General features: G+C 42.9%; 2 protein-coding genes across 2 annotated transcripts; one reads left to right on the plus strand and one right to left on the minus strand.

The window, feature by feature from the left end:
* Positions 1 to 385: 385 nt before the first annotated feature.
* On the plus strand, positions 386 to 8,861 carry nmnat2 (nicotinamide nucleotide adenylyltransferase 2). Its single transcript, XM_061920641.1, has 11 exons — positions 386 to 604; positions 3,656 to 3,744; positions 3,862 to 3,929; positions 4,022 to 4,100; positions 4,174 to 4,300; positions 4,362 to 4,442; positions 4,526 to 4,570; positions 4,635 to 4,711; positions 6,140 to 6,241; positions 6,313 to 6,380; positions 6,489 to 8,861. The coding sequence occupies exons 1-11, from the start codon at positions 520 to 522 to the stop codon at positions 6,589 to 6,591; spliced, it is 924 nt and encodes a 307-aa protein (XP_061776625.1). The 5' UTR covers positions 386 to 519; the 3' UTR covers positions 6,592 to 8,861.
* lamc2 (laminin, gamma 2) lies at positions 8,862 to 19,911 on the minus strand. The gene is made up of 21 exons (XM_061920640.1): positions 19,676 to 19,911; positions 19,114 to 19,287; positions 18,921 to 19,038; positions 18,726 to 18,841; positions 18,502 to 18,633; positions 18,241 to 18,430; positions 17,763 to 17,875; positions 17,303 to 17,683; positions 16,984 to 17,217; positions 16,572 to 16,711; positions 16,336 to 16,492; positions 16,044 to 16,249; positions 15,835 to 15,914; positions 10,710 to 10,847; positions 10,497 to 10,641; positions 10,289 to 10,438; positions 10,095 to 10,209; positions 9,829 to 10,025; positions 9,578 to 9,736; positions 9,408 to 9,507; positions 8,862 to 9,335 (listed from the first exon to the last, which is right to left on the minus strand). The coding sequence occupies exons 1-21, from the start codon at positions 19,740 to 19,742 to the stop codon at positions 9,082 to 9,084; spliced, it is 3,366 nt and encodes a 1,121-aa protein (XP_061776624.1). The 5' UTR covers positions 19,743 to 19,911; the 3' UTR covers positions 8,862 to 9,081.
* Between the last annotated feature and the right edge of the window lie 374 nt (positions 19,912 to 20,285).

A 20,285-nucleotide genomic window follows, 5' to 3' on the forward strand; every position in this document is an offset into this window, starting at 1 on the left:
CCAGGGCACTTTCAACATATCTAAACAATTTCAAACCTCAATCAGGTTGAGCAAATACTGTATTTCACAAAACATGTAGAGGAAAGAAAAGGAAAGCAAATACAAATACAATGTATAAAAAAAGAATAGGTAATAATAAATAAATAAGATAACATACAAAATTCAAACAGACAAATAAAAGGCTAATATAAATCACTTTAGACAAGTGAACCTCGGACAAGGAATTGTGACCATCAGTTCTAATAATGTTTTAATCTAACATGAAACATTAAGTGAACATTGATAAGTTATGATTGCAGTTCTTATCGAGCAAAGATGTGAACATTAATAATGAACGGTGAGTCATTTGAGTTTCAAATGTGTCGTGTGACGCTACATAACAGTGACGTCACTTCCTCAAGCATCCTGCCGCAGACATCGGCCTCGCCTCTCTCTGCTCGCTTGCTGCTCCAAACAAGCTGATCAGCTCCAGGACAAGGTCCAAGACCAAGACCGGACCGGTAAAGCCGTCGAGCAGTCATGCCAGAAACGACCAAAAGTCACGTGATCCTGCTGTCCTGCGGCAGCTTCAATCCCATCACCAAAGGACACATCCATATGTTTGGTGAGTGTTCGATCTGCGCACTGTGACGTCATGGGGGGAAAAAAACAACACGGCGCTGTCCAGAGGCTGGTGCTGAAATGGAACAGCATTGAAATTCTTGTAGAACGTTATTTGACCCGGTTTGATTGAGTTTGCCGGGGCCTTTATTGTCCACCCCGCCCTCCTCGCTGTGGCGTACTAAATAAAACATCAACACAACCACTACCGACACGTTCACAATACAAAGGTTATGTACTCAAGATGTCTTTTCTTTAAACACATTGACATATAGCTAATGCTAATTACATGTTTCGTATTTATCAATTAGCTTCAGTTAGCACCATGGCATAAAAAGTTTTGGGCGGATTCTGATGTAACTTTCTGGAAATGTCCGAAACAGCATAAGGAACAAGTGTATACATTTTGGGGGTGATTCGAATTATTTCTCGGACAGACTAAATAACTGGAAAAAAAAAGACCAGTGATCAGACACACAAAAAGGGCCCCACATTGTTTAATACATGCTGTAAGTTAAAAAAAAAATACTGTGTCGTCATCATTGATGCCCAGTCATATTCTTAAAAATCATAACATCTTCTGGTCCTGGTCCATTGAAAGCTACTGACCACTCTTACTTGTGCTCTAATATTATATAATTATTTGATCTTAAATTGGTTTTAATTACAGATAAAAGCAAGGTAATGGTTTTCTCTCATTCAAGGGTGCTACTGGAAAATATTCCAAATAATGTAACATCAAATGGAAACCCTATAGAGCAGGTCTTGTACTTGGGTTTTACTCTTGATCTGGAGCTTTCATTTAAAGCCCATATTAACAACTTGGTCTCTAAGGTTAAGGTACAACTTGGTTTCTTTTTTGGAAATTAAAACTGGTTCCCTCTTAAAGTCAGAAAAAAATTGGTGAGAGCGCCTATCTTGCCCGTGATTGATTATGGCGACGTGCTTTATTTTAGTGCTTCATCTAAATGTCTCCAGTCTTTGGACACTGTTTTTCAGTCAGCACTAAGATTTTTTTTACTGGCTGTCACAGTCTCACCCACCACTGTCAACTGTATATAAAGTCAGACTTATCTTCATTGAGTGCATGCAGCTACACACATTGGCTGACTATCATTTATAAGACTCTTTTAGGTTTAATGCCTCCGACAAGCGGTAGAAATGGATGGATGGATGGATGGATGGATGGATGGCATACTTGTGTACTTTGTTACAAAGAAAAAACAACTCTTATGCATTACCCTCTAACAATTTGTATGTTTTAACTTTTCCCCATTTACGGACTGAATTGGGCAAAAGAGCTGTTGGCATTGCTGCCCCTGTGGCATGGAATGCATTGCAGACGAAACTAAAACTCACTGAACTACTTCCATTTGGAGCTTTTCGTTCTGTCCTGAGGAACAAACAGCGAGAGACGTTTCCACAGTGCCTGTGTTTTTAGAAATGTTTATTGTTTTACAGTTCTCTTTTATGTATGTTAAAATGTATGTCTTAACGTACTACTTTTTTGAAACTGCTCTGTGACATGTGCTGTTGACCTCTTGGCCAGGTCTCCCTGGTGAATGAGATTTTGATCTCGATGGGTTTCTTATCTGGTTAAATAAAGGTTCCAATAATGATAGAAGGGGAACTGGTTACACCTTACGTTACGAGGCTGGAACCTCTTTGTATGTCAACCCACAGAGACAAAGAGTGTCAACTCCGCTGTGAACGGGACTCTCGCTGCTGTGTTGGATCCGCTTTGGGCTGGACTCTCGCGACTGTGTTGGATCCATTGTGGATTGAACTTTCACAGTATCATGTTAGACCCGCTCAACATCCATTGCTTTCCTCCTCTCTAAGGTTCTCATAGTCATCATTGTCACCGACGTCCCACTGGGTCATTATTGTCACCGACGTCCCACTGGGTGTGAGTTTTCCTTGCCCTTATGTGGGCCTACCGAGGATGTCGTGGTGGTTTGTGCAGCCCTTTGAGACACTAGTGATTTAGGGCTATATAAGTAAACATTGATTGATTGATTGATTGACATTCATCCATCCCTCCATCATCCCTCTCGGGTTCCCAGCTGCACTTGGATGAGAGGCAGGGTACCCGGAAAGAACCCACGCAGTCACGAGGAGAACATGCAAACTCCACACAGAAAGAACCCAGTACCTTTTCACTGTGAAGCACAAGCGCTAATTAACCACTATAATACTAACGCGCCCAGGTTCTTAACACGATTCAAAGAACAAACTCTGTTTGTGAGCGACATTCGTGGAAAACACACTCACCGAAATAGTGATTTAATTTATCTTTCAACTAATTACCTCTTCTAGGAGGTTAGGAATTGGTTGGGGTTTTTGTTTGTTGATTATCAACATAGCTCTGAAAGTTTTGAAGTTTAGTTAAACTTTCAGGAAATGGGACAGGGAAGTTAGCACATTTTGGAGATTATCCAGATCATAGCCTTGATTTGGGATTTTTTAAAATAGTTTTTACTATTGGGAGATAAAGATTTGTAAATTTTTGAGCCCTCAGAGTGCTTTTCGATAAGTTTTCGAAGTTTTTGATGAGCCACTAGACCGCCAGCTCCCTGGTGCTCTAGTGGCTAGGATTCGGCGCTTTCACCGCTGTGGCCTGTGTTCAATTCCCGGTCAGGGAAAGCTATCCAATCCATTCTCAGAGCAGGCAATTTCTAATAAACTTAACCTACTCAGTGGCCTAGTGGTTAGAGTATCCGCCCTGAGATCGGTAGATTTTGAGTTCAAAGGCGAGTTATACCAAAGACTATAAAAAATTGGATCCATTACCTACCTGCTCCGCACTCAGCATCAAGGGTTGGAATTGGGGGTTAAATCACCAAAATGATTCCCGGGCATGGCACCGTTGCTGCCCACTGATCCCCTCAACTCCAAGGGGGTGATCAAGGGGATGGGTCAAATGCAGAAAACACATTTCACCACACCTAGTGTGTGTGTGACAATCATTGGTACTTTAACTTTAACTTTAAGTTTGTTTGGACTCACTATCTTACTTACTTGATGTGTGTGTGTATTGTGTTTTTGTGTGCAGAGAAAGCGAGAGACTATCTGCACAAAACAGGACGTTTCATCGTGATCGGAGGGATCATTTCACCGGTGCACGATTCCTATGGCAAACCAGTGAGTGTATCACAATACAAATCATATTTGTATTGTATCTATGACAAAACCCTGATGTACACCTGGCTGCTGGTTGAAGAAGAGTGATGAGTCAGGACTGACAGGTTGTGTTTGCAGGGTCTGGTGTCCAGCAGGCATCGCTTGACCATGTGTCAGCTGGCTGTGCAGTCGTCTGATTGGATCCGGTGAGTCATGTGACCTGTCACAGCGTGAGTCTTGAGACAGGCTATTATATATGCTTCTTGAGACAGGCTATTATATATGCTTCTTGTGACAGGGTGGACCCGTGGGAGTGTTACCAGGACACCTGGCAGACCACCTGTAGCGTGCTGGAGCACCACCGTGACCTCATGAAGGCGAGTGCCAGCTGCAGAGTAGGTATGCCCACAACAGTCCACCGCCATCACATTTCGTTGTTGTCATCCTCAGAGAGTGACCGGCTGTATCTTGTCTAACGTCAACACGCCGTCTTCCACTCCCGTCGTTGGGCAGCCACAAAACCAGGCTCCGCCTATTTACCTGAACCACAACAACATGAAGCATACAACCACTTCCGGTAAGTCCAAGTTTGCGAGCGTGAGGAAGATGACGATGAAGACTGTTTGTGTGTGTCCCAGTTAAAGTTTGGGGTAAGCTGAGTGAGAGTCTGGGGAAAGTTTGCTGCGTGCGTCCTCACCTGGATCGATTCACCTTCGTGGGTGAGTGCTTGCACACAACATCACCTCTAGTGGTACACAACCAGACTTCCTGTGTGTGTTTGATGCCATGTGCTCTCTGACAGATGAAAACGCCAACTTGGGGCCAGCCATGACCTACGAGGAGATCGGTGAGTCTCCATCATGTGTTGCCCTTCCTGTGTGTCTCAGTAACCCCGCCTCCTCTCCTTGTAGAGTTGCGTATCTTGCTCCTGTGTGGAAGTGATCTTCTGGAATCATTCTGCATCCCTGGCCTGTGGAAGGACAGTGATGTAAGCCCCACCCCTCATCCTCCCTCCTCCCCGTATGATCATGGTCACAGCATGTGTCTCCATTAGTACACTTATGTACTTACTTAGTCTTTTAGTGCATAAGTGTGTTCACGCTCGTGTACTTACACTTAGTCTTTTAAGTACATTGGCTAAATGCTTTGAAATACAGTACTCTGTCAGTACTAGGAAGTTGTTGTGGTCCACGCACAGTGATGGACACTTACCACCCTCAATAGTTGCCATGTTGGCTCCATAGCAAAAATGGAGGGGCTAACTTGAGTGGTTGCAATTTACTATTAAAAAGATGGAAGAAGAAGAAAAACGGCAGTATTATTTTAGGCACAGTAAAAACAGCACAATGACACGTACTGTATATATTTCAAACAGCACTGTTAAATCCACTCAGAATATAAGGACAGTGCATAATGTACTTGGGGTGGGAAGAAATATTGCAATATATCACAATACTTTTTCCAATGATATAATATATATTTTTTTACAGATAAAAAATTTAAACACAGTCACTTAGTTTGTCCAATAAATTATTACTGTCAGCTAGTGTACATATATTGTATTTTAAGATGCATTTTAAATGTATGTACTATATCGTACAGTGGGTTCTCAAATGGGGGTATGCGTACCCCTGGGGGTACTTGAAGGTATGCCAAGGGGTACGTGAGATTTTTTTAAAAATATTGTAAAAATAGCAACAATTCAAAAATCCTTTATAAATATATTTATTGAATAATACTTCAACAAAATATGAATGTAAGTTCATAAACTGTGAAAAAAAATACAACAATGCAATATTCAGTGTTGACAGCTAGATTTTTTGCGGACATGTTCCATAAATATTGATGTTTAAAACTTCTTTTTTTGTGAAGAAATGTTTAGAATGAAGTTCATGAATCCAGATGGATCTATATTACAATCCCCAAAGAGGGCGCTTTAAGTTGATGATTATTTCTATGTGTAAAAATCTTTATTTATAATTGAATCACTTGTTTATTTTTCAGCAAGTTTTTAGTTATTTTTGTATCTTTTTTTCAAAATAGTTCAAGAAAGACCACTACAAATGAGCAATATTTTGCACTGTTATACAGTTTAATAAATCAGAAACTGATGACATAGTGCTGTATTTTACTTCTTTATCTCTTTTTTTCAACCAAAAATGCTTTGCTCTGATTAGGGGTACTTGAAATAAAAACATGTTCACAGGGGTATACAGTATAGTATATTGTGCTATAATGCCATATATTACAATATTTTAAATTCTCTTAATGAAACTTCTCTAAATTAGCCCATTTTATGATCATATTCAGGGCAGAAAAGAAATGGTGCTGGCTTTCCTGGCTGCTCAGTGCATGCACAAATACGGGTAGAAACCAGATGAAGCAGTGGCAGGTGTTTTCCTGTGTGTGCATACAGATGGAGGTGATCGTGGGCGATTTTGGCATAGTAGTGGTTCCTCGTGACGGCGTTGACACGGAGAGGATCATGAACCATTCGTCGGTTCTCCGCAAGCACAAGGTCCTGTCGAACCATAACAAATTCTGACGCAGTCTTTCCTTGCTCTAACCTTTGCCCCCTCTGGCTCACAGGACAACATCATTGTGGTGAAGGACGCCACCAACCATCCCATGGCCATTGTCAGCTCCACCAAGAGCAGGTAAGCGGTGGAATTTCCTATTGTGGTCAGGCTAACAGCCTGTCTTAATGTGATATGTGAAAATGGCGAGGTAAAACGCATTGTGTTACGCCGACCCCGCCCCGGCAGACTGGCCCTGCAGCACGGCGACGGCCATGTTGTGGACTACCTGAACCAGCCGGTCATCGACTACATCCTGCAGACTCAGCTGTACATCAAGGCCTCGGGATAAAGGACCACCTTTAGGTTGTGTGACTTTGCCATCATGGCGGGGGTTGGTCACCCAACTTCCTGTTATTCATCAAGTCAGTGGATGCATGCAACACGCTCGCCAATGTGACAGCAGTATCCTCCGCCCACGTTTGTGTTGACGTTACAGTCCCTCCAGGATTTCTTGATGTTGCGATTGTGACAATTCACGCCAATTAAACCAATCCCTCGCAACTTTGTCCAATCCCCGTACTTTAACGGGGCATTTCGGCAAATCCTCGTTAATCCTGCCAAGCAGATTTGTCCCAACAGCACTCAAAGGCAACGCGATTCTGTAACCAATCAAATGCGCCGCCCAGACTTCTTCACTTCCATGTTTACATGACACATGTGGTCGTGCGATGATAATCTCTCATTGACACTCAGTCACTAACCCAAAATCACAGCCGATGTTCCCAACAAAGTGGCGGGTAAACTATACGCAACGTGTTGGAACCAAAATACAATTTACGATCATTTTTCAAGCGTAAAACCTGCACAAATGTGCACGTGAACATTTGCAGCTTTTGTATGACAGGGCAAACAAAGAGACAATTAAAACAACTTTTACAAACTTTCATGTACCGTATTTTTCGGAGTATAAGTCGCTCCGGAGTATAAGTCGCACCTGCCAAAAATGCATAATAAAGAAGAAAAAAAACATATATAAGTCGCACTGGAGTATAAGTCGCATTTTTGGGGGAAATTTATTTGATAAAACCCAACACCAAGAATAGACATTTGAAAGGCAATTTAAAATAAATAAAGAATAGTGAACAACAGGCTGAATAAGTGTACGTTATATGACGCATAAATAACCAACTGAGAAGGTGCCTGGTATGTTAACATAACATATTATGGTAAGAGTCATTCAAACAACTATAACATATAGAACATGCTATACGTTTACCAAACAATCTGTCACTCCTAATTGCTAAATCCCATGAAATTTTATACGTCTAGTCTCTTACGTGAATGAGCTAAATAATATTGTTTGATATTTTACGGTAATGTGTTAATAATTTCACACATAAGTCGCTCCTGAGTATAAGTCGCACCCCGGGCCAAACTATGAAAAAAACTGCGACTTATAGTCCGAAAAATACGGTAAGTGGATTGGTGAAATGTGTAAATGTGCCAGGAGATGCAACACATGGTTGCTTAAGAGATTTATAAAATACACTAAAGATTTACTTAATGAATAAAGAATATTTAGAAAATGACCTTAATAGGCATACAGTATCTCACCCTTCATTTTTTTTACTACAGTCCATCCTTGCAAGGGAGAATATATAAGGTTGGATATACTTTGGAGTACATACTGGTATACAAAATGTGATTTCTATAAGAATGTCCCTTGAGAGTAGTTGTGTTGTTTACTCGTCTTTGGCCTTGAACTGAAAAATGTGTATTGTATTTTTTTCTCATGTGAAGGCTGAGATAGCATTTTTAGTCATTTCCTTGCAGGAATACTTGTGTGCTTTGTTGTGGCAAATAATAAATAAAGCTTATTATGCACATTTTTGTGTGCCATGTTGGTAAGATGCTTTCTCAGTCTTTTTTTTTTTTTACCTTTTCTTCAACAAATGTTCCAATCATAATTACAGGGTGAAAATGATCACAATGTACTGCAACTTTCACCAGATAAACCTGGCTTTTTTAACCACCATTTCTGTGAAAAACGGCAAAATCAGGAATCTCAAAACAGGCTAGCAAGATCCTGGGGTACTGCTAAATTACTGTCAATGTTCAAGAATGTTAGTTTAATGTAAAAATATTTTTTAAGATTTGTTGAAATCTGTGCTTTTTGGGGTTAGGGTTAAACAATAAAAACACTGATAACAAATTAATGAAGTAAAAAGCAGGTATCATATAAAAAAAAGAAAAAGACAACTTTTTTAAAAGGCTGCTGGTAAATCAGGGATTTAACGCTGAAACAATCGCAAAAACCTGAGTAATCCTGGGGAGACTGATATTAGCATATGTTAGCCTCATCATTAATACAACGCCAGCTATTTGTTCAGGTGATGGGCAAGAGACCCCTTCCCCAGTTTAGAGTGGAACATGAATCTTTTGAACAATAAACACTTAATATTATTTTTCACGAGGACACATTCAGGACATAGAGTAATGAATTAAAGCCCAACTGTGTTTGTTTTCAGTGGTGTGCATGCTCAGCACTTTTTTGCTTCTGGTTCTGCTGGTTCTTATTGGGGTATGAATCTTTGTAGACCAATAAAATATGACACTGTCTGTTTGTTACATTCATTTATTTGACAGATTACAAGTTAAATATTGATTGATCACCTGATTATTTGGCAGGCAAATAAAGATGTATGTACAAATTCTTATATAAATAGAAAAACAACAAAATGTGCATGCCATTTCTGAAGTAAGTAAGTAAGATGTGACTTCCTGTTGGAAAACGAAAAGGAGAGACTGTAGCCAAGCGTGAACAAAATAGTCGCCTGTCTCACGGAAGCTCTGTGGGAGCGCCGTTAAAGCAGCCATTGGGAATGGCTCTCAGGATGTCTTCCAGGTTGGTGACGTCTGCCAGGATGGTCTCGATGTCTTGGTTAATGGTGTCCAGCTGGAGGCGCCGAGCAGCCTCCTGCGTCTCAAAGTCTCTCAGCTGCGGCCTCAGTTGACCCTCCACATCCTTACGTATGCCTGCCATTGAATCCTCCAGCTGCTGCAGACGTTTCGGGTCCAGCGTGCCCGGTTGGTCTGCAGTGAAAAAAAAAGAAGCGGTAAGAGGCCAGCAGCGGGGGACAGTACAGCAGATGTCGCATGTCATACTGATGCTGGCCAGCGCGTTGGTGATGTCTCGCAGCGTTTTTCCTGCAGCGTCTCTGGCCAATTTGGCATTACTTAATGCCTCTTCTGCTCCACCAAGAGCCTGCAAATTAAACATGTCAACAACGTCAGCTTTCTTTATGTTGTTTTGTCAGTCGCAATTGACCTCTCACCTCCTCGGCCTCTGCTTCCTGTCTTCTAGCGTCGTTCAACTTGTCGTCTAGATCCGTGGTGAAATCCGTGGCTTGAGTGCGCAGGTTTTTGGCACCTTCGTTTATTTTGGTGGCGTTGTTCACGAGGCCGGCGTGAGACGGTAACGAATTCGCCGTTCCCTGTGGAGTCAAGTACCAGTTTGTTTTGTCAGCTGAGACTTTTGGCTAAGATAACACAAATTGCTAAGCTAGGCTAACACATAGTAATGTACCTCCAGTGCAGGGATCAGTTTCTCCAGCATGTTGATGGAAAACATCGCCTGGTCAGAGTCTTCAGACACACCACTCAGCAACGCTAACGTCTCTGCATTGTTTTTGTCGGCTCGCTGGATGGTTGCATTGATGATAGGAAGTCGCTTGATGGCGTTGTCCGCCAGCACTTTATTGCTATCAATCTGCTGGTCGAAGCCTGAGAACGTAGAGGTGGGAAGATGCTCAGCACTGTAGCGCCTTTACATTTTTGTGATCATGAGTTCACCTCTGAGAGCGTTGAGGGCGGCGTCAAGCTTGTCGGTGTTGCTGCTGATGCGTTGTAGCGCCCCATCAGTTTCAGCCTTGGCTGTGTTCACTCTGTCTATCAGCGTGTTCAGGTCCTGTGAACGGTCACATGACAACTCAGACGACACCTGACCGTATATGTACTGTGTATGTCCTGGTAGTCAGAGAACCAACCTGCTGTGTGCTTCTGCCCTGCGCCAAAAGATCCTGGGTGGCGACTTTGTCTCGCTGGATGTTGTCCTGCAGCGCCTCAAAACCCGCCAGATTTCCGTCCGCGGCCTCTCTCAGGAAATCCAACTTGGCTGCCATCTCGTCCGTCTCATCCTGAGAAGAATGAGATGTCAGCTGACACTTCAAGAATTTCCACTATTGTCCTGGTTACCTTCATGGCGGATGGGACGTCTTTCTCCATCTTGGCAATGTCTTTCAAAGTGCCGCCCGCCATGTTCATCAGCTGTGTGGCCTCATTGCCCACATTGACCGCCCCATTCTCTAAGCCTTTTGCCCGGCCCGCCATGTTGTCATACCTGAGCAGGCGCACACACTGTCAGAACGCCAGAAGGAAGACGGAAGACGCTGTGCTGGAAATACTTACATAGTTTTCACTCCTCCAATCTCATCTTTCACCTTCTTCTCCTCATCCACCAGCCTGCGCATCAACTCCAAACCTTTGTTGGCGTCGCTCAGAGCGTCCTTGGCGGTCACGTCCACTGTGTCCGCCTTCGTTATATGTCTAACACCGACACATGTTTACATATTACAGTGCATTACTGTCTTTACATTACTGCATTTACACTACCACATTTAGACTACTACATTTACACTACTATGTTTACAGTACCACATTTACACAACAGCATTTAGACTACTCCATTTAAAATACAACATCTACATTACTGTGTTTACACTACTGCAATTACACTACTACATTAACACTATTGCATTTACATTATCACATTTACACCACTGTGGTTATGCCACTGCAATTACAAAACTACATTTACACTACTGCGTTACATTACTGTGTTTACACTATCGCATTTACACTATTACAATTACACTACCTCTTTTACACTATTGTGTTTCTATTCATACATTTACACTACTGCATTTAACAATACTACGTTTACAGTACTGTGTTTACACTACTCCACTTACACTATCATATTTACACTTCTAATTTTACACTAGCACATTTACACTACCACATTGAAACTACCGCATTTCCACTACTGCATTTACGCAGTAGTGGAAATGTGGTAGTGCATTTAGTGCACTACCACATTTACATTAATACATTTTCACTACCACATTTACACTACCACATTTGCATTTACACTACCATATTTACAGTGCCACATTAACACTACCACCTTTACACCACGTTTACGTTACTACTTTTAATCCTTTGTAACTGCAATGGATGGCAGTGAATTTTCTACAGCTCAACCAGGACAAAACAGAGATTTTAGTTATAGGTCCTAATGACCAGAGGGAGAAACTTTTACCAAAATTACAAGCAACATAGTCTATAAAATATCTGGCCGTGATTTTTGACTCACCGTCGGCTTAATGGTCGATTTTAAAGTTCTATTATTAGTTTTTAAATGTCTTAATGGCCTTGCGCCTTCTTATCTGTCTGACCTGCTTTTACCGTATCAACTCTCACGCATCCTGAGGTCCTCTGGCAATGGCATTTTAGCTTTTCCGAATACCAGAACAAAGACCCACTGTGGCCCCCACTGTGGAACAGCTTGCCAGAGTGTTGAACTTTTTAAAAAAAAGACTAAATACACAACTTTTTAATTAGGCTTTTCACTAATCATCTGTTTTTAATTATTTTATATATATACTGTATATGCCCTGCGATGAGGTGTCAACTTGTCCAGTGTGTACGCCACCTTCTACCCGATTGTAGCTGAGATAGGCACCAGCGCCCCCTGCAACCCCAAAGCAGTAAAAAAATGGATGGATGGATATACTGTGTATATATATACATACACACACACACATATATATATATATATTCTCATTTCAATGCGAATTCTTTTTTTTGGTCTGTGGAGTGAATACTCTTTCAGGTGACTACCTCTTGAAGCTCATCGAGAGAATGCCAAGAGTGTGCAAAACATTAATCTTAGCAAAAGGTGGCTATTTTGAAGGAACTACAATATAAAAAATGTTTTCAGTTATTTCACATTTTTTTGTTAAGTGCATAACACCACATGTGTTCATTCATAGTTTTAATGCCTTCCTTGACAATCTACAATGTATATAATATTGAAAATAAAAATAAAGAAATCACATTGAATGAAAAGGTGTGTTCAAACTTTTGGCCTGTACTGCATATAAATATATATATATATATAAAATATATATATATATATATACATATATATACATACACACACATTTGTCTGGTGCCACACGAACCTCTTGCAGCTCAATCCATCAAAGACCAAGGAGCTGGTCATTGACTTTGGGAGGTCGAGTCCACGGTCACAACCTATTGTGATCAAGGGAGTTGAGATACAGACTGTGGACTCATTCAAGTACCTCGGGGTTTGGGTGGACAATAAGCTGGACTGGAATGTTAACACGGACCATCAGTACAAGAAAGGACAGAGCAGGCTGTACTTCCTCAGGAGACTGCACTCCTTCAACATCTGCAAAAAACTCCTGTGGATGTACTACCAGTCTGTGGTTGCCAGTGTTCTGTTCTACATGGTAGTGTGCTGGGGGGGCAGTACATCTAAGAAGGACAGCTCCAGACTTGAGAAACTGATCAGGCGGGCCGGTTCTACAATCGGAATGAAACTGGACACACTGGTGACGGTGGCAGAGAAGAGGACTGTTGACAAACTAGTGAGCATCCTGGATGATGCCAGTCACCCTCTGCATACAGAGGAGCCTGTTCAGTGCTAGACTGCTTCATTCCAAGTGCAGGACTAATAGACTCAAAAACTCCTTTGTCCCACACGCCATTAGACTGTACAACTCCTCTCTGGGGTGGGGGGCGGGGGGTACTAGGATGACAGGGGATGCAAAACAATAACAGTGCAATACGTTTTCATAACATGGTCACTACTGCCTACTTTGTCTTGTTATATTCTTATTTTACTGTTATATTTTTATTCCCATTGTTGCTTTTTAGTTTTTATTCTTATTGTAATATTTCTCTATTTTGTTTCCACTTAAACCCCCATTATTTACTTTTTACTTTTATTTAAATTGATCTCAACTCTGTACACTGCTGCTGGAATTTTAATTTTCCTGAAGGAACTCTCCTGAAGGAATCAATAAAGTACTATCTATCTATCTATCTATCCATCTATCTATCTATCTATCTATCCATCTATCTATCTATCTATCTATCTATCTATCTATCTATCTATCTATCTATCTATCTATATATATACAGTACAGGCCAAAAGTATGTACATATATTTATGTATGTATGTATGTATGTATGTATGTATGTGTATGTGTGTATATATGTTGTGCAAGACATGATTAATTATACTGTATGCACGGCGTTGTTTTACCTCAAATCCCTAGTGCCATGCCATGTTTTGTTTTTGGCTTATTATTGTCAAAAATACTGTATGTGTGTGTTTGAAGGTGCGCTTGTGTGAATGCGTGTGTGTGTTTTCTTCTCTTTTCTGTTATTGTTATTTTGTTTGTTTTGTGTGCTTGTGCTCTCCACTTGCCTGTGCATTGAAAGTGCTTTTTTTAAATAAAGTTTGATTTGATTTGATTTGATACTACATTTACACCACCACATTTACAGTACAATGTAAATGTGGTTGTATTGCTATTTTTACCCTATTACATTTACACTAGCTCATTGGTGCTTAATGTCCCTAAGACCAAGGAGCATTGTTGTGATACCAGAGGAATGCTCGCCCGTCCAAAGGCAAAACCCAGTAACTCAATTTTGGTCAAAACTGAGCTGATAATAATTTTGGAGTTCCTAGGTGATATGCTTTACATTAGTGTATGCGATATTGTAATTTGTTCCGTAAGTAAGCTGTTACGCGCATGGCAGGACCTAGCAACTACCACATAACCGCGCAGATACAACAGAAAAACCTAGTATCTCAAGGGACCAATCGGAGCTTCTTTGTTAGTCGCCTTATTGTCTTTAATGAGACATTTGCACAAATGGGGGCCGACGGTCAACCTGATTATGTGATATTATGGCACGAGGGGATATTTGGAAGATTGGCCCAGGACCTTCATTAAATGTATTGTTCTTGATTCATCCCCTTGCATACTCTTTTGGGCAGATAACTGTGGAGGTCAAAATAAAAACTGGACGCTTTACACGGCTCTTGCCCAATGTGCAAACGCAGAATGGGGCCCACCCGAGATTGTGATAAAATATCTGGAGAAAGGGCACACGTTCATGAGAGCAGATTCAATCCATGGCTCAATTGGCAGGAAAATGAAAGCTCAAGAAAACATCTATACGTTTGATGACTTTGTAGATCTTTGTAAGACAGCATCAAGATAGATTGGTTTTCCTTTGTTTTCTCAAAATCAGCTAGAAGTGAGTTACTAGGCTTTGCCTTTGGGCGGTAATGCTGGTCTCAAAACAGGCTCCACTTTTTCAGGCCCTAAGCATCGTCAGCTGGTAGGGTAGGTGCTATCCTTTCAAATATTTGGAGATGTACATTAACACATGTTTGTCCTTCACCACAAATGCGAATGCCATTTATCTGAAAACACAGCAGCACCTCTACCTGGTGATGAAACTTTTAGCGTTAGAAAGGACACTCTGGCTTTGATCTACAAATCAATAACAGAATCCATAGTAATTTCAACGTGGCTTCCTGGTACAAATTACCTTTCATAAAAAAAAATTCCATCCATCCATCCATTTTTTACCGCTTATTCCCTATGGGGTTGCGGGGGCCGCTGGAGCCCATCTCAGCTAAATTGTCCCTCATAATTAAAAAGGCCAGTAAAACAATTGGATCCCACACAGATACTCTCTCACAGATCTCTACACTCAGGCAGTTACTGTACCAAGCAAGCCACCTCCATCATTAAGTACCAGACACAGCCACTGCACTCATCATTCCTGATGCTCCCATCAGGCCACCGCTTTAAAGTCCCACTTGCCCAGAAAAAAACATTAAAAAAACAACTTTGTTCTTACTGCCACTATCACTACAAAAATAGATGAGTACTGTTGCATCATCTTTTATATTCATTATATTTTGTGAATATGTTTTATGTCATATTTCTATTTTTGATATCTTATTGTTTTGCTCTGTAAGTTATCTTAGAGCCTGTCGAAGATGATTTTGGTTTTGTAACAGACAGTAAAGGTTATCTAGCTATCGACACAGCAGTATTAACAAAATTTTACTTACCCTACCAAATTTACACGCTATATTTCCAGTACTACATTTACATTATTGCATTTACACTACTGAATTTACAAAAACACATTTACACTACAGCGTTTTGCACTACTACGTTTACACTACTGCATTTACACCACCACATTTACATTACTACAATTACACTACTACATTATACTACTATGCTTAAGGTGTTCACAAAGTTCAGCGACTTGTGGGCAGAGCTGACTACACGTGGAATGTCTGCAGTTACCAGAGCTATTATAGTCGGGTCAACATCTGCGTTTTGGTTTCTTGTGAAATTTCTACAAAATTCTTTGAATTACAGTATGTGTGTGGTGAACGCACTTATCAGCCAAAGTTGTCGCCGTCTTTGCAAACGAAGAGAGAAGGTTTGGACTCAGCGGGTCGTCTCCCACTGCAATATCCTGCGAAAGAACAAATGTTTATCATGAAGTTTGTCTTGGTCATCACAAGTCTCGTGTCACAGGTGACGAGACTTATGTTGCATCAGGTGACAAAAGTCACCTGATGCAACATAACGTAAGAGGGCTTACAGCTGATCGAAGGTCTGCCTTGGCGGTGTCCAGTGCATGTTTCATGTCATCCATTAAGTTTTGAAGCTGATCCATTTTGTTCCTGTAGGTTCGCTGCCGTTGTTTTATGTCATCAGTGGCGTTTTTCATGTTCTGGACGTCTTGTTCCTCGGACAGTTGTGCTCTGCCAATGGAGGAGAGACTTTGCTGCAGTTGCTTATTCAAGTCTGTTGGAGAGCATTGCAAACGTTCAGTCAAGAGACACTTCTGATCGCTTTGCTCTTGGCCCACTCATGGACGCGTGATATCACACCTGTCAGCCGCTCAACGTCACCCTCCAGGTCGCTGACCAGCAGTGCGGCGGAACGTAACCTGGCCTCAACGTCTGCGTTGTCAGTCGGGTTTAAGCCACCCCCCATCTGCGAATTCAGCTCCTCCAGCTGCTGCATTCTTAAGGCCAACAACTCCACCTGATTTCTCAGAGGAAGATCAGGATGTTGAGGACACCGTCAGTGGAGGGAAAATTATCAGTCTTACCCCACCTCTCACCTTGTCTCTGGCTGAGTTGAAACAGGAGGGACATTCGCGGGACAACTGACATTTTTCCCCCTCAATGCCCGGCTTGCAGCGACAACGGCCACCATCGTCACACTGGAGTGACTCGGAGCCCCCAAGGTCGCATTCACACGCTGCAGAACCAACGTTAGCATAGTCTTCAAACTATTCCAACATCCACACACCTAGCTCATTCAGGACATTCGGACTAACAATATTACACATTCTCAAAGCAGCCATTTTTCCCGAAATCCCACATTTTTCGTCCCACAAATTCCTTCTGATCTTGAGATTGTTTTTCAAACAGATTAAAACATTTCAACATAAAAACTTTCAGCTCTTTCAAAACATTCAGGCTATTTTACACATTCCCAAAATTCCAGGTTTTCCTATTATGCCAACTCACGCCTGCAGGCGTCGACCACTCTGCGGTGATAGAACCCTGGCAAGCAGATGTCACATCGTCGTCCCATGGTGTTGTTGACACACTTCAGACATTCTCCACTCGTACGATCGCAGCTTCCTGCCACACTGACATCGATGTGGCCGTTACACTCGCAAGGTCGGCATGGTCGCAGCCCACCAAATCCCCCTGCAGGAGAGCCATAAAACCCCTCCATACATTCGTCACAGCGAACACCTGAACATACACGGAGACAGACTTTGTTAGTTGCTTTAATAAACCGCCCTCTGGTGTTTGGGAGTGTAAACTACAGACAACCAACCTGTGGTTCCAAGTGGGCAGAAATTACATCTGGGTTGCTCTGATCCAACGACCAGTGAGCACGATGCTCCCTCTGGACAGGGACACCTGAAGCACTTTCTGGACCAAAGATCCCAGTAGAACCCATCTGGGCAGCGCTGTGTCTCATCCGCAGGGTAACAGTCGCCTGTGTTCGAGTCGCAATCCCCCCCGCCACAGTTACAGGGCTCGCACGGGCTGAATGCACCATTCGCGGCCTTTTGGCGCCTGAAACCTGTTGCGCATTGTTCGCAGAAGTTGCCATCATATCCCTCTGGGCAGGCGCAAACCCGGACCCAGCTGGCCGGGACGCCATCCCCTTGCTTTGCCCACACCAGTTTCACATTGTCAAGGTAACCTCGTCCTAGAGAGAAGCAACAGTTCAGACAACGACAAACGGGTGGGTACTGCCCAGTCTAGGCCTAAGAATCATAGACCCTCACCTTTATCACCAAAGGTAGCCCGTATCTTGATGGCAGTGAGGTTCTGCAGGAGCGTCTGGTACTGGAAGGGGGAGAGTTGTGGACGCCACCTGCTTCCGGGCTGCTCGTCTAGTCTGAAAGCACACAAAGACTTCAATGGTTTATGTAAAGGTCCAAACAGGGTAGACAGTGTTGGCTATAAGAAGCTAATTGGCCATTTTGAGCAACGTAAATAACATGAGTTGACCCAAAGGTTCTGACCCACACCAGGGAGTCATTATTTCATGTCACATACACCATGAGTCCAGTCCTGGTTAAACCTGGATCCGCTTTTGGCTGTAGACTCAGTTCCAGAGCGCCGCGTGTCATGCAGTTATTAACGTAAGAGCAGCGGATTCCTGGTTTGTTTCTACTTGCTGGAGCGACAGGAATGTTCCCGCTTCTCTCACAATACCTTCACGCGGCAGCCAGAACCTGACTAAGTGGGCGTAGCTCTCACCTGAAGGTGTAGTTGAGCTTCTGTCCGCAGGGAACCACTGAGCGCAGGTCGCCCAGCGAGGCAGATACTCTATGACCGGAACCTTCTAGAATTACATCGTTCATAGACGGGTGTGGAATGCCACGATCCAGACGCAATGAGAAGGACAAGTTCTGGCCGTAACTTAGCAACCTGTTGCCTAGGAAGGAAGCTTGAGGAAAAAAACAAGACTGGGGTCAGTGGGAGGAGAGGAAGAGGGGTGCAGGTTGCTGTAATTCACACCTGGAGCATACAAGTAGACCGGCAGACTGTTCCTGGAGATGACCTCCACATCTTGGTGCTTTGGGGACCAGCGATAGTGGACATCTGCTGGGGTGAAGCCTTGTGAAGTCGCCGCCTTCCAATCTTCTGTTCCTAGAAACACAACATGTCACGACTGCTGTTCCCCCAGGCTTTTATTGTGAAATGGATGTCAGAAAGCAAAGGGTGTGGAGATGAAAGGTTACCGAGTGCAAAGGTGGAGGTGATGTTGTGGACAGCGTAAGTGGACTGAGGGGAACATTGGCTGCTGTGACCGTAGCAGAAACACAATGGAGCACCAGAATCTTCGCTGCGTCGGCGCCTGCAAACAACATGAAACAGGATGTTTAGAGAAAATAAAGTTTCACTTAATTTCTGGTCCAAGGTTCATGAGAACCAACCTCTGTAAGCAGCCGTTGGGTCCGATTGCTCCATCTGGGCAGCGGTCACACTTTTGTCCTGTGACACCTTCTTTGCAAGTACAACGCCCCCTGTGGTCACACATGGTACCAATGGAACCTGTAAGATCAGAGGTTGAATGAGGTTATATCTGTGATGTATTCAGGTAACAGTTATGTCACACAGGTAACTGACCTCCGGTGTGGCAGCCACACGGTATGCAGCTCAGTGACGCTCCCTGCTGGTAGAAGCCATCTTTGCAGCGCTCGCAGTGGCGGCCTTCGCTATTCCCCTTGCAAGTGACACAACGCAGGCCCAGCTTGTCCCGCACGCACTGCCCAGATCGGCCATTGCATTCACAGTGGAACCCTAATTGACAAAAAGCACGATATCATATCTGTAAAAGTCTCTCCCACATGACCTGTGTGCCAGCCCTCGAAGACACTTTGGGACAAAAACATGATCCGTGTGCCGGTCAAAAACAAACACTGACAGCATAAGCACCATATTACTGGGGAACTTGAATCAAAGTCTAGAACTGATAGAGCGCTGGCGGTGAGTTCAAGGAGTGTCTATTTGCCTCAGTGCTGGGGCGAAGTTCACATACATTAGGGAGAGATGTCATGTGACAACTAAGACGTCGCCGCTGGTGCTTTCAAGACAACAGGGTAAAAGTCAAAGGTAAATGACGCCTACAAATATTTAGTTTGACCCTTTGTCTAATTGGTTGTCACGGTAACAGGAAAACATGACTTACGGTTGGTGGCTGTGACGGCGCAAAAGGCGAACAAAAGTGTATATAGCGACATCCAGCTGACCTCCATGTCGTCTTCTTATCAAACGCCAGTTCAAAATCCTGGTGGATCTCCGGTAGTCGACTTTTAAGTGCAGTGCTGCTGCACGTCAGGACACGCAGCGCATACTCACACATGAGTGTGTGCTGGGCGTTGTTCTGCCATTCGTCAGACTAAGAAGTCTGCATGTATTCACCCCAACCCATCAACCCAGGTCAACGTTCCTGCATTGTGAAAAGGCACATGTTGTTGAACGCCCGCATGGTATTAACTCCTGAACGCCTCATGGACAGTAACACAGAATGTTTATCAGGACTTTAACACTTCATTGAGATGAGCATTGAATGTTTATTCTCGCTGCCTGATAGACAGGACGTTGCATTACATTAAAACACTTTCACAAGGAGTGTACACATCCATATAGCCTACCTGACACACACACAAACACACACACACACACACACACACACACACACACACACACACACACACACCCTGGTAGACATATAAACACTTACTCACATTTACTCACGCGTACACACACACGTTGTCTATTTCCACAGGCCTAACCAA

This window comes from Nerophis ophidion, linkage group LG14, assembly GCF_033978795.1.
Source record: "Nerophis ophidion isolate RoL-2023_Sa linkage group LG14, RoL_Noph_v1.0, whole genome shotgun sequence".
NCBI classification, from domain to species: Eukaryota; Metazoa; Chordata; class Actinopteri; order Syngnathiformes; family Syngnathidae; genus Nerophis; species Nerophis ophidion.